The following is a 14,065-nucleotide window of genomic DNA, read 5'->3' on the forward strand; positions in this document are numbered from 1 at the left end:
CGAGCAAGACAAGTCTGTGCCTTCCACATTCAACAACAGAGAGGCAAGATGTGAGCTAAACATCATGTGTTGCGGCTAAGAGCTCCAACAGTGCCTGCTTCTGAAATACCTAGATGTCACTTTGGACCGCACTTTGGTCTTCAAACTGCACTGTGCCAGTGCTAGGGGTTAAGTCAGTGCCTGAAACAACATCATCAGGAATATGACAAGCAAAACCTGAGGTGCAACCTTCAACCCTCATAGCCATGGCACTGTGAGTGTTTGCCTAGGATTATGCCACACATAGGTGGAACCTCCTCTTAGCACAAGAAGCAGGTGGATATCTCAGTCAACAAAACCGTGCCGATCATGAAAGGATGTTTGAAGTCAACCTCAGTGAAAAAAATGTGCCCATTCATTGGTATAGCCTCACCTCATATCCAAAGAGAAATTGCTGCAGAAGAGAAAGCAAAGCCACACTCGCCACCCCCTGTATGGACACCAACCTGCAGCATGACAGCTCAGATCCAGGAAGAGTCTCCTTTCAAGAACAAAGACCTTGGAAGACACTCAGGAAGTGAACCGAATTATCAAAAAGAGCAAACTGAACAAACCAGATTTTTCGGTTAAAGAAGAACTGGCCCCTGGTAGCAGTCTGCCTTATACATTGTAGAGTGCCCTAAATCATATTTCAAGTTCCACCGGACACACTTTTAACTGGGACACTGTGAAAGTAAACTTCAGGGCCAATACTAAGAGTACCAGAGAGCTGGCTGAATCGTGGCTCTCTCATGAAAATGCCATTAACAGATACTTGGACTTGAACCCAGAATATGCAGGCTTAAAAAAAGAACACCTAAATAATAAGACTTTATGACCAACACCAACCAAACCCACCTTAATAATCCACCCATGCACCGGTTATATATTGCCTTTGATTTCTTTATGTGTAATCATTTTCCTCTGATGATGACACCTGGCAGGTTGTCGAAAGCTTAGGAATAAAAAACTATTTTAAGATATGGGACTCATTTTCTTCCTTTGTGGATTTCTAGCTACATATATAAAAATATATAAATACATATGACTATATACAGTATGAGAGAAAGAGAGAGAGATTGTCTATAAAGATTATTTCTGCTTTGGACATTTTCATATTTTGTATTTATAAAACGCTCAATCACAGGATATTTGACTTTTTTGACATTGATCAACAGGAAGAGACTCTAATGTCAAAGTGAAAGCAGAACTCTATAAAGTGGACTAAATTAATTACAAAAAGTATTTGATGTAAACATTAAATAAAACTCCTGTTCTGTATTTGCATGATTTTATGAAATATGCTGTTGCCACAAGAGGCCAAATAGATTATCAGAATTGCACTGTACAGATGTTCCAAATAATTTTATCAGTGACTGTATATCTGTTGAACATTGTCATAATTGCTGCATAATGAGGTATACTGCCTAATATGATACAGAAAGTATCATGCAACGTTTAAATCGCCTACAATATGTAGACACCAGTAATGGTGGACTGCACAACAACGTGCAGTAAATACACTTGACTTGAGTATTCATAGTTTTCATCCTTGTTGTCTGTATGTTTAGAATTCATTTGCTCAGAGGTTGATGCGCTTGCTGCTTCATGAGCAGCTTGTTTTCTCCACTCTAGCGGCCCGCTTCTTCTCTTCTTCCATCTGCATCTTTTCGGGATAAAACTGATTAAATGTTGCAATTACGTTTTTCTTAATTTTTCACTTAAGTGTTCAATGTAAGATAAGAAGAGGTAGGTGAAGTGACGGCTAAGGTGGTAGGGATGAGAACGCCGCTCGTACGTATGCGTCCCATTGCTGCCCTGCTGCGTGCTGCCGAAAGTTGATTCTACAATAATATAAAATAAAAGGAGTAATAAAAATCATCACCCCAAAAACGGACAGTAGAGGTCATGTAGTATATATGTGTACCAAATTTCAGGTCAATAGTTCAAATGGTTTGTGAGCTACAGGTGATTTAAAATCCTGGACAGACAAATGGACAGCTATGGTAGTGTATTATATAAGAAGATTTCTCACCATGAGATCACTGAACAGAAGTATTTCCACGTTACATTTCCTCCCCCTTTCTAGTAAGGAGACATCACAGGGGTTCATCAAAATGATGCTGTGGAGTCCAGGAGTCAAAGAAAGCTCCACATTTTGCAGTAGAGCAGCAGCCTTCTCGGGCTTGTCACAGATCACTGTTGAGATCTCCGCTATATAGAAAGAAAGATGGAGACATGAGGATGTTAGAGGTTGTTTTTTAGACAGTTATTGATTAAAGAGGTGCACTCTTTGCAAGGCACAGTTGATCAGTATTACTTTAGCTACAGCTACAGGAAGGTTCACATGGAGCCAACAAAATGGTGCGACTGTCTCGTGTTTGCAGCACTTCAAAGTTATGGGAGGCCATTTATATATATAAAAAAAAAAACAGCCCTGACAACAAAGAGGCGATTACATCTTATAAGCAAGTACTCACCAATGTTGAGAATGTGAACTATGGCTTCCTGGCCCAGAGTGTCATACAGAGGAACAACAGCCATAGAATACGTGTAGCAGGCCATCTCTGCAATCACCCACTGTCAACAATGAAAACTATGAGCCTACACAAGTCCATATTCAGGGCTACAGAGAAATGTGGAGAAGATAGTTTTGTACCTCTGGTCGATTCTGTGCAAAAACTCCAATGAACTGGTCAGGAGAAGCCTGGCAACCTCTTTTCAGTAATCCTGATCCAATAAATTCAGCTTGCTCAATCACCTAAAATATACACCATCACAAAAATTTGGAAAAGACTGAAAATTTGAAACTAATAATAAACCACATGGCTGTGCTCATTTAACTGCATCTATCAAAATGAGAACAACACTGCAGATGTCCAAGTACACAGCTTCTGGGATTACCTTGGTTCAAAAGGACTTCACTGTGATTAGGTCATGTATCAAGAGAATTAAAAGCAATTGAATAGGCCGATGCACTTTAAAATATTTTCTGATACCAAACTATTTAAAACGGTCTTTCACTCAGAGTGTTTTCCTTGAGCAGGAGAGATGATAAAAGCTAAGTCTGCAAAACTATCAAGTTTAAAAAAAACGGGAAAAATCACAAAATTGAGAATTCAAAGATGGTACAAAGATACTGTGACTGGTCTAATGCCAGTCAGCACAGCTTCATGCATTTGACCAGAAGCTCATATATGTAATGCAGCTACACAAATATCAAACTGGCCTTATCATCTACAATGCCAAGCTTTCAGATGTCATTTACCTTATGACATCTGAAAATTGATTTGACGTATCTTGTGTCTTAGATGGCAGCATACAGTGCCTTGCAAAAGCATTCAGTCTCCTTGATGGTCATCACCATTCTCACATCATCAAAAGATATACAGTAAATCTTGGATTGTGAGTAATTTGGTCTGAAAGTGTTTTGCAAGACGAGCTAAAACTTTTTAATAAATTTTAACTTTATAAACGAGTAAGGTCTTACAATACAAGTAGTACGTATACGCTTTGTCTACTGAACATCACGTAATCACAATTGCGCTGTGGGATTGTGGGTAATCGTCTCCCATTCTCGGACTCAGTCAGAATGCCTCACTCATATATAGTCATCATCCGTATGCACGTATACTGTTTACTATAGCATTGTGACCGTATGTGTGCACCGTAACGTGCCAGTCCTTGTCTTGCACCTCAAAACACAAAGCTGAGTCTCAGTACTTTAGCAACACCAGCTTTATTCAGCTTGAAACAGGAACAGCACAGTTATTTATTGTAGTGGCATCTGCCACTCTCCTATACAACAACAACAACATTTATTTATATAGCACATTTTCATACAAAAAGTAGCTCAAAGTATATATATATAGACAGACACAGCAGTCAGGCAGGGTCATGGCCAGGTTAGTGGCCAAGTAGTTCTGTGCCCTGCGTATTTATAATGTTCCTTGTATCACCCATCAACGGCAGGCGCTTATAGCATGTCCGCCGTCTTTTCGGATTTGCTTTTACGGCGAACTGCTATAGCGCTGGGAGTCTGCGGTTGCTTTGGGACGCTCTTCCGCATGTTGTCCAGTTGGGTGGAATCCCAAAAGAGTTTAGAAACCTTACAGTACGTAAAGCATTTTTTAAAATTTTGTGTCTAAGTGTTGTGACTCTTCAGGCATAAGCAACTGTCATTGGAGAGGCTCCTTGTTAAAGTCGCAAAAAAATGAAGATTCCAGTAAGCCAACAGATAGCAGGGATTCCGTTAGTTAGAGTGAAAGTTGTCCTACACAATAACCCTTCTCTCTCTCATCTCCATCACACCAGCCACGATTCATTTCAAAGGTAAAGTGCAGGTTAATTTGTTTTATGTATTTTAACTTTATATTTTGTATTAATCATTTTTATATGAATAGTTTTGGGTTGTGGAATGAATCATCCGAGTTTCCATTATTTCTTATGGGGAAATTCGCTTTGATATACGAGTGCTTTGGATTACAAGTACGTTTACGGAACGAATTATGCTCACAATCCAAGGTTCCACTGTATACATATATATAAAAAACCTGAAGTGTTCCTTGACTTTTTTTAGACGCTAAAGTCAATAATTGATCAAAAGTATATATCTAAAAAATAAAAACAGGAAAAGACCTACTTGCATAAGTATTCAAAGCACACGCATCAGTATTTGCCACAGTAACAGCTGTGTGTCTTTTAGTGTAAACCTGACCAGTTTGCCCACAGCTCATGAGTGTTTTTGTCCCATTCTTTCGAGCAGATTTTCTGCAAAGCGTTCCAGTTGGTTGGTTCAACGAGTGCTACAGAATTTCAATGGGATTGAGAGGAGGACTTTAACTCCACCATTTTTATTTTCCTACCACTCCAGTGTTACACGTCCTTGTGCTTGGGACTCTTGTCTTGCTGAGAGATGAACATTTCCCCAAGTCAGTTTCTCAAGACAACTATTGTTTTCCTTATATTCAGTTTCATCTATTTTTCCATCAATCTTAAGATTCTTATTCAGTGTAGATGTAAGGCATCCCTAAAGCATTAGGCCGCCATCACCATACTTCACTGTAGAGATGGTGTTTTTTTTTTTTTTTTGAGACATGGGTATAGTATTGAGTCTGCAGCATACATAGTGTTTTGAATTTTGGCCAAAATGCTCTATCTTGGTTTCACTGAACCACAAAACCTTTTCTCACATCCTATCTGGGTCCACCTCATGCACTGTGGTATTGTTCTGAGTAATGCCTTCTTTTCTGCTACCCTCCCAAACAGACACTGTTTTGAAGAGCTCTTGATATTGTGCTCCAATTTCAGCAAATTATGTCTGTAGTTCCTTCAAAGCAATGGCTGACTTCTTTCTTGCTTTCAATACTAGTCTACTGTATTTCTTGCTTGGGTTTTAAGTTTTGGCAGATGACCTTCTTTACACAGTGTCTGGGTGGTATGATAACACTTTCCACTTCCTGATGATGGATCCAGTAGTGCTCACTGGAACATTCAAGCAGTTTGGTTATTTTTCTACCATTTTCCCCAATTTATGCATTATTGTTACTTTGTCTCTTGCTTCTGTGGTCTGCTCTTTAGACTTCATTTTCATAGTGGAGTCGCAACCTAGTTAGTGACCCCTACACAGAGGGATTTTTATATCCAGAAAATGCAACCTTAACTTTAATTGCTCACTGGTAGAAAGTAAATATTCAGTGAGGTCCAAATGAGAGGCATATTTTCCTTGTTTGGGATCACTTGAAGCTTAAAGGATTTGAATACTTGCGTAAGCATCAGCGTGAACGATTTGCAAAACTGCAAGGAAGGATGGGACAAAATCTCTCGTGAGCTCTGAACAAAGCTGGTCAGGCTTACCCTCAAAAGATTTAAAGCTGTTATTGTGTCAAACGGAGACCGTACTAAATATTGATGTTTGGGGCCTGAACATTTACACAAGCTGTGGTTTTCCAGTTTTTTTTTTATTTTTTTAGACATATGCTTCTGGCAAAGGATTTACTTTGGGTTTATTAATAAACTGTTAGAACACTTAGTTTAAAATAAAAAATACTTATTGGGGGGAATATATTATCTTTTGAAATCCCGAGAATGGAAGTGACATTCAAGGGGACTGAATACTTCTGCAAGACACTGTATGGATGGATGGAGCTTTATCTGTCCCAGTGAGGCATTATACAGGCCTATTGCTGTTGGTATAAAGGAGGCCCAGTTGTGTTTTTTGACACATTTTTGCTGAATAACAACCTGAGAGAGGATGTGCAGCATTGTTCATAATGTCACTCAGTTTTGTTTTAATTCTCTTCTTCGCTATGACCTCCAGGGGGTCCAGAATGTGTCCCATAACTGAGCCAACCCTTTTAATTAGCTTGTTGATTCGGTGGGCCTCTCTTGAAGTGATCTTACCAGCCCAGCACACCACAGTGAAGAAAACTGCACTGAGCATTGTGGGATCCATCATTAGGAAGTGGAAAGTGTATCACACTACCCAGTTACTGTGTAAAGACAACCATCTGTCAAAACTTAAAACACAAGCAGGACATACAAGAGACCAGTAAGAAAAGCAACAAAAAAGCCAACCATTGCTTTGAAGGAACTACAGAAGTCATTTGCTGAAATTGGGCGTGCATGTGTACAAGACCACCATATTAAGAGCTCTCCATAAAAGAGTGTCTATTTGGAAAGGTGGCAAGAAAAAAAGAATTGCACTATATTTTAGATTAAAATAAACAGATTTCAAGATTTAATTTAATGTCCTCAGGAGACAAGTATTTAGTCACTGCACATACTGTATCTTATTTTAACTCTGAATGTGCTCTGAAATATAGTACATCAAATACATTGTGAATTTATTATTTGTTTTGCAATATTATTAAATTATGTAACTGATACATAACTGATATCAACATAAGTAATCCTGTTAATTTTCTAACCAGTATTTCAAAATGAGATGGGCTGTTTTGACCCTTACTTGTACAAAGCATTACATTTTCCAAAGAATCCCAGCCCTTTCTCGGAAAACTGGTTACAATTCCAAAAATCTGTACCTCTTTGTAAGAGATCCACTGATATGGCTCATTAGGTTTCCGGTAACCCAGGCAGGGGCCATCACCTGTAGGGACAAACATAGCTCAATAAGCAAATATTTATGGTTAAAATGACAGCTGCATGCCATGATTATCTACTGAGAATTTGGTAGATTGGTACCACAGTCTCAACAAGTATAAAACACTTAAAATATTAGAAACAGTAGGAAGTTTGCTATAAGTGTCAAACAGTTATCCCGATATTTCCATGGACCTACACTGCGATATGCATTTATTTACACTGTATCCTATTTCCTCTATTAATGCTTTGTCACATTATACAAGTTTTTCAGCAATTTTCAACACAGGCTCCATTTACATAACCTTAGAGAGTCAGAAGTAGTCAAGACGTGCTCACAGGACCACCAGTCTGGTATTCTGACATCCCCGCGATCACGCCAACCAGTCTGTGACTCGTCCTGACAGACTCCATCCATCCATCCATTTTCCAACCCGCTGAATCCGAACACAGGGTCACGGGGGTCTGCTGGAGCCAATCCCAGCCAACACAGGGCACAAGGCAGGAAACAATCCCGGGCAGGGTGCCAACCCACCGCAGGACACACACAAACACACCCACACACCAAGCACACACTAGGGCCAATTTAGAATCGCCAATCCACCTAACCTGCATGTCTTTGGACTGTGGGAGGAAACCGGAGCGCCCGGAGGAAACCCACGCAGACACGGGGAGAACATGCAAACTCCATGCAGGGAGGACCCGGGAATCGAACCCAGGACCCCAGATCTCCCAACTGCGAGGCAGCAGCGCTACCCACTGCGCCACCGTGCCGCCCCCTGACAGACTCAACAGGTTTAATTTTGTCTTCAGTCATACAGGTAAGCTTAGTATATGCGAAAAAGTGGAAAACCAATGAGCACTGAGCTGGAAGTTCAATGTACATAATGTAGCAGCAAAGAATATGGAATGCAGGCTTTTATGGTCCACATACAGAACAGGGGCTGGTCTGTCTGATGTTTGTGTTTTAAACACCACAACAGAATGGAAAAATAAAAAGGTTGAGATTGTGCCTCAACTCACAATACCTGGAAAGCATCCAAACAGAACCAGCTTTATCAGACACCACATCTTTGCCTGTCATAAAAACAGGTTACCTCACGATATACTAGAAATGTGAAATTGTGCTGGAAAATCATTCACAGTCATTTAATTTGTCACACCCTGTGATTTTTAGTCAAGTAGGGCGAGGCACTAAAATCAGCAAATTTGACACCCCCTCTGTCTAGAAGTTGTTTAATGGTCATCGGCTTTACCAGATACTTTCCACTGAGAATACTGTCTAGTTTTGAAGTAAAATTTAATATTAGACAAAAGAAACCCTAAGTAAACAACTAACAAAAAAATGCTTATCTAAATTATTTATTATAGAAAGTCATGAAATACCTTCTGATCAGTAAAGGCCTCCCTGATTCAATAACTGGCAGAAATAACTTCCAGCAAAGATTTTCTCAACTTGTTCATCAGCCTCTTATAGCATATGAAAAATTTTAGCTCACTCCTCATAGCTGAACTGCCTTAACTCAATGACCTTTGCGTGTTTAAGCCTGAATTACTTGTTTCAGAGTTATCCATTGTTAGGGTTTATGCATTAAATGTCTAGGTTAATCCTAAATGTATCTTTTTTTCTTTCAAATATTTTGGATGTAGATGCGATTGTGGTTCTCCTCGCTGTCTTGGTATGTAGTGCAGTTGTGCTTAAGCAGCTCCTGCTTATGGACAGATGTCTTGTCATTCTCCTACAAAATTTTCTGCTACAAAACAAAACCCATGGTTCTTTTCGTTGATAGCATGTCAGGTCCCAATGCAGCAAAGCATCCCCAAACCCCAATGCTAGTAACACATGGTTGACTGTTATGGGATTTCTTTTATTTCAAATGCATTAACTTTCAACATTAACAGTTCAAGACATAACAGGAACCATGTCAGGCAATAAGTTTCAATGTTGACGTACATCGATATAGAGCATTGTACCCTTTAAGGTAATTCAGGTGAACAATTGTGGTACAAACTATTGTGCAGTGGGATCTGCTTTACTACTCTGTCTTTCTAATACTGAAGTCATTGAATATTACATTTAGATGCAGTTCCAGGGTCCTTTGTGATGTCACAAAAAAAAAAAAAAAACAATTCTGTAAGGATGTTTTGCTAACGTCTCAAAGGAAGATGAACTGCTTTTCCAGACTTTGTCAATTTGGATAATATTGCTTCAGCTCTTTTCACTGGAGCCATAAAGCTTTAGAAATAGCAGAAATTGAAAAACAGGATAAAGGATGCTTTGTTGTACTGCAGAACAGAACATATAAAATGAGGTCAGTGTTTTTGTTACATACCTGAGATACGCCTGCCTCTCTGAAACATCTCATAGGCCGTCTTTGTATCCTCATAGTAAAAGGAGAGAAGGGTATCATCTGGCAGTAAAACGGATCTTCTGCAGCTTGGGATTCCCTGTGGTTTGATGATGAACATACTCTTAATTTTTTAAATGATTATACTGCATTCTATTCACAAATAACAAGAACATGTACATTGATTAAATACATTGGATTCAGAAAGCATTCAGACACCTTCACTTTCTGGACTGTTTACTGTATTGCTGATTTCATTTTAAAATGGAGAAATTTACCATTGTTTGCCCATCAAAACTACACTCAAAAATCCATAATGACAAAGTAAAAACATTTTAAGAAAGGTTTACAGATGTATTATAAATCAATATTTATATAAATAAGATATTTCAGTTTTTAAGACACTTTGCAATGGCACTCCAAATTGTGCTCATGTACATCATGTATGTTTTAATTCTTCTTGAAAGGTTTTCTGAACTTGAGTGAAGTCCACCTGTGGCAAATAGATTATATGCACACAGTAGTGCTGACATACTTCTGATGAAATCTCAGTTAGCTCAGTCACTTCCATTGCCCATACTACAGCTGTAATTTTTGTTTATTGGTGAGAATGTCCGAGAAAAATAAGTTTCAGCATACAGATAGCTCTACAGTTGAACATCGTTGTGTACCTTTATGTCAAGCTTTTAGTAAGTACAAGGTACCAAGTTTTCATACATTTCCCTCAGATGCAGAAACCTGATCAAAATAGATCATTTAAATAAACATTTAAAAAAAAAATGGGGCGGCTCTTGCATTGTTTGAGTGGAACAATTTCTCCATTCCACTTTCAAGACAGAGGGTTTGGGAAAGGAGAAAGTGACCAAAGAAGGAGGCAAGGAGGAAGATGGTAAAATCTTTGAGGACAATGACTACACTTTGGCTCCAGATCCAGTAGCTGTTGACCTAGCACTTGATGAAAACATGTCTCTCAGAAAGGAGGTCCTCCAGCTGAGGAAACAAACCGAGACCCTTACAATGAAGCAGCAGTTTGACATTCACCGTTTTGCTCGCTCAGACAGAGACATTCACTTTTTTTTACAAGTGTGGAAACCAGGGGGCATACAGCTCCCCAAACTCTGCACACAACAGCCCACAAGTTCAGCAACACATGTGTTTATTTATAATGGGTAAGCTTTTCGCCCTCACTGCCCACAACAGTACAGTACAAAACATCCAACAGCACAGTCTACAGCACAATCTTCTCTTCTTCACCACCACACCTCCTACAGCAAGCTTCATCTCTCTCTTCCTCCTGACTCTCCCAGCTCCCCCTTGAACCCAACAGGACTGTGCCAAACTCCATCTCTCAACGTGCCGTGCAGGAATCTGTGGTGCCACAGCCGCCCTGGAGGGCTGCCCTCTAGTGTCCTGGGGAAGGTAAATGCTTTCGCCCCAAGTCCCTCACTTTCAGTTGGCATCTAAGAAGGGTAATGGCTGTGACTCATGTTGTCATGTGTTAAGCTTACATACATATTCACCTCTCCCTGAATAAAGATTAGTGATCAATTATTGAAATCTTTTTTTTTTTTAAAGAAGAAGCCTAATATAATCACATATTTGACCCATGTAAGTTCATAGTAGACACATGTTTTTAATAGGTCCTGATCTTATCTTCTTTACTGTGTATGTAGCTTGAAATGTATAGTTTGAAGCCCTTCTCCTCCTTATCTCCTGATGTTTGGCACAATGTTTGAATAATGTGACTTATGTTGTTTTACTGTAAGTCAGGGCACGTCTTGAAGCGATCTGGTGAAAAAGGCTACAACTAGTCTGTTTTGATTTCAGTACCGGAAGTGAAGCAGCTGGTTGACGTAGATTTAGGAAGAGAGAGTGTGCATACAGCCTATAGTACCTCAAATCACCATTAAGAGGAAATGTAAGTGTGAGCAAGTAAGAAAAAAAAAAAAAACAAAGTCCAAGGAAACCTCTGTTGAAGATCCCTCAATTCACACTCTTTGTTGGGGCAAAACCAGGCCTTGAAATTCCAAGAGATCCATACAGAACTCTGCAATCAAATTGTGACAAGGCATAGATAACTTATAGGAAAGAGAGGTTTCAGGTTTTGAATTTTAAGAATTTTGCGAACTTTTCTTAAAACATGTTTTCACTGTCATTTTGGGTCACAGAGTATAGATTGATGGGCAAAAATGGTAAATGTATCCATTTAAAATTAAATTGAGAACACCAAAAAATGTGCAGAAAATGAAGTGAACTGAATACTTTCTGAATTCACTGTATATATGTGAGCAGAGAATCATGCATTGAGATCAAGAAAGGCTGTAAGTGTCTAAGGTATGCACTCTCACAGGGGAACTGAGGAAAATATTACATGGACTATTTCTTTTAATGGCTAATTAGACAAGAATCGGTGGCTCCTTTCCATTGAAGGAATTAAGTACAGGCTTATGAACCGAGTCAGAGTTGTGTTTAGAAAGTGGCTAACAACATCAGAAACCTATCCTAAGAATATAACTACAATAATGCTGAATATATTATATACTTAAAAAATTAGTGTAATACCAAAAACAGTGAAATTGTACTTTCAAGGTGATGCCAAGTACAGGTAGTTTAAGTGAAACATATACAAATCTCTATAAACTCACACAGTTAACTCTTACTCTCCCATTTACGACTGCAATGGCTGTTTTTAACATTGAATTGGATACAACTGCAAGCTTGGACAACACAAAAATGTTGACATCTACATAAACCAGAATAAACTGAACATCATTCTTCACTATGCCTCCTTCTGCATTGTAATATATTTTTGACTGTGTTTTTAAGCTTTTATATGAGCTGATCACCCCTTTTCGGATGATCAGTGGTACACTGCTGTGTTATGGCCTTTAAACCCTATCCAACTTAAAAACTGAAACTCTACCTATGGTAACTTTTTGTTCAGGTATTGGATCTCTCCTGGCTAGACTATTGCAACTCTCTCCAGGCAGGGCTTTCTTCAGCTGCTACCAAACCTCTCAAGCTTCTCCAGAATGCATCTGCTCGACTAGTGTTCTCTGGTCCTTGTTTCACTCCTACTGCTCCTCTGCTTTGGTCTCTATACTGCTTTCGGTTGCTGAAAGGATCCAGTTCAAAACTCTTGTCTTGAATTATAGTTCTCAGAATAGTTCTACTCCTTTGTATCTCCCGTCTTTGGTCTCTCCACATATCCCTTCATAAAGTCCCTCATTCTCTCCAGTCTTACTCTTTTGCCTATTCGATCTGCACCCAATGTACTCGGGTTTAGGTGTCATTTGAAAATGTGACTTTTCATTAAATATTTTGTAACTGCTTAGTGTCTCTTCTACAGGACAGCTGCTGTTGTACGGACTAGGACTTTAGGTTACTGATCTTTGTCTTAGTCTACCTGCAGGTATAGTTATGTAGTAGTTCTACGTCTTTGTTCTTTGTTGCTTTTGACACTTCATTCTTGTATTATACCTTGCTCTATAAGTTGGATAAAGGTGTCTGTTAAATAAATTAATAAGTAATAATTAAAATACTCTCAGACTTTTGTTTTTGTTTGAAAATGTTTATGAATCTTTAACGGTGGCGCAGTGGGTAGCGCTGCTGCCTCGCAGTTAGGAGACCTGGGGACCTGGGTTCGCTTCCCGGGTCCTCCCTGCGTGGAGTTTGCATGTTCTCCCTTTGTCTGCGTGGGTTTCCTCTGGGTGCTCCGGTTTTCTCCCACAGTCCAAAGACATGCAGGTTAGGTGGATTGGCGATTCTAAGTTGGCCCTAGTGTGTGCTTGGTGTGTGGGTGTGTTTGTGTGTGTCCTGCGGTGGGTTGGGACCCTGCCCGGGATTGGTTCCTGCCTTGTGCCCTGTGTTGGCTGGGATTGGCTCCAGCAGACCCCCGTGACCCTGTGTTCGGATTCAGCGGGTTGGAAAATGGATGGATGGATCTTTAAATATTAACAGGACACAGGACTCGGCCAGTAGTCTTTATAGTTTCAAATCATAAGAACTATTGTTAAATCGGCATATGGCAATAATAATTGCACTCAACCAAAATGTGTGATTTTTAAAGCCAAAAACTGCAAACATGGGAAGCAATAATTGAAATACATGAACAAAGTCTCAAATTAATGCAAATAACCTGCTTCCTTTGTGAAAACACATCTATTAATTACATTTTTTGGAACTCTAAATATATATTTGATAGTGTGTTATAATCAAGTAAATATGATAATACTTATAAAACTGAATTTATCACAAATTGAATTTAATACAAATGACGATCTCTTCAGCCTCAGCCTCTAAATGTTTGATGTATATGAAATGGCTGCTTAGCATCAAACCAGGCAGTATCTTAAAAACAAACCAAATATATAAAAATCATTATTTGGGGGTGATGCCTCACATATTACAGAAAGTTTAAAGATCTAGACTATTCAGATTTAAAGGAATGCTTTTCCTTGGGTGGTCCCTAATAAGTTTCACATTAATCTGTAACAAGTTTTCAGTCGTTAATTCAAGAATTACAGGTACATGTACCTGCCTGAAACACTAAAGTTAAAGGAGACACCAAACGGCACCTGACTGGGTTCTCAAGAGCT

The 14,065-nt window shown here is 39.2% G+C and overlaps 1 protein-coding gene across 2 annotated transcripts in view; it reads right to left on the reverse strand.

Annotated features, from left to right (window-relative positions):
• Nucleotides 1-14,065, reverse strand: part of acsl2 (acyl-CoA synthetase long chain family member 2) — a 90,901-nt gene that overhangs the window by 24,397 nt on the left and 52,439 nt on the right. For both annotated transcript variants that reach the window (XM_028796585.2, XM_028796605.2), the window contains exons 3-7: nucleotides 9,453-9,567; nucleotides 7,062-7,126; nucleotides 2,678-2,779; nucleotides 2,499-2,598; nucleotides 2,054-2,232 (exon numbers count right to left, since the gene is read on the reverse strand). In XM_028796585.2, coding sequence (XP_028652418.1) covers nucleotides 2,054-2,232; nucleotides 2,499-2,598; nucleotides 2,678-2,779; nucleotides 7,062-7,126; nucleotides 9,453-9,567 — 561 coding nt within the window. The remainder of the gene's footprint in view (nucleotides 1-2,053; nucleotides 2,233-2,498; nucleotides 2,599-2,677; nucleotides 2,780-7,061; nucleotides 7,127-9,452; nucleotides 9,568-14,065) is intronic.

The sequence above is a fragment of the Erpetoichthys calabaricus genome, chromosome 1 (assembly GCF_900747795.2).
Source record: "Erpetoichthys calabaricus chromosome 1, fErpCal1.3, whole genome shotgun sequence".
NCBI classification, from domain to species: domain Eukaryota; kingdom Metazoa; phylum Chordata; class Cladistia; order Polypteriformes; family Polypteridae; genus Erpetoichthys; species Erpetoichthys calabaricus.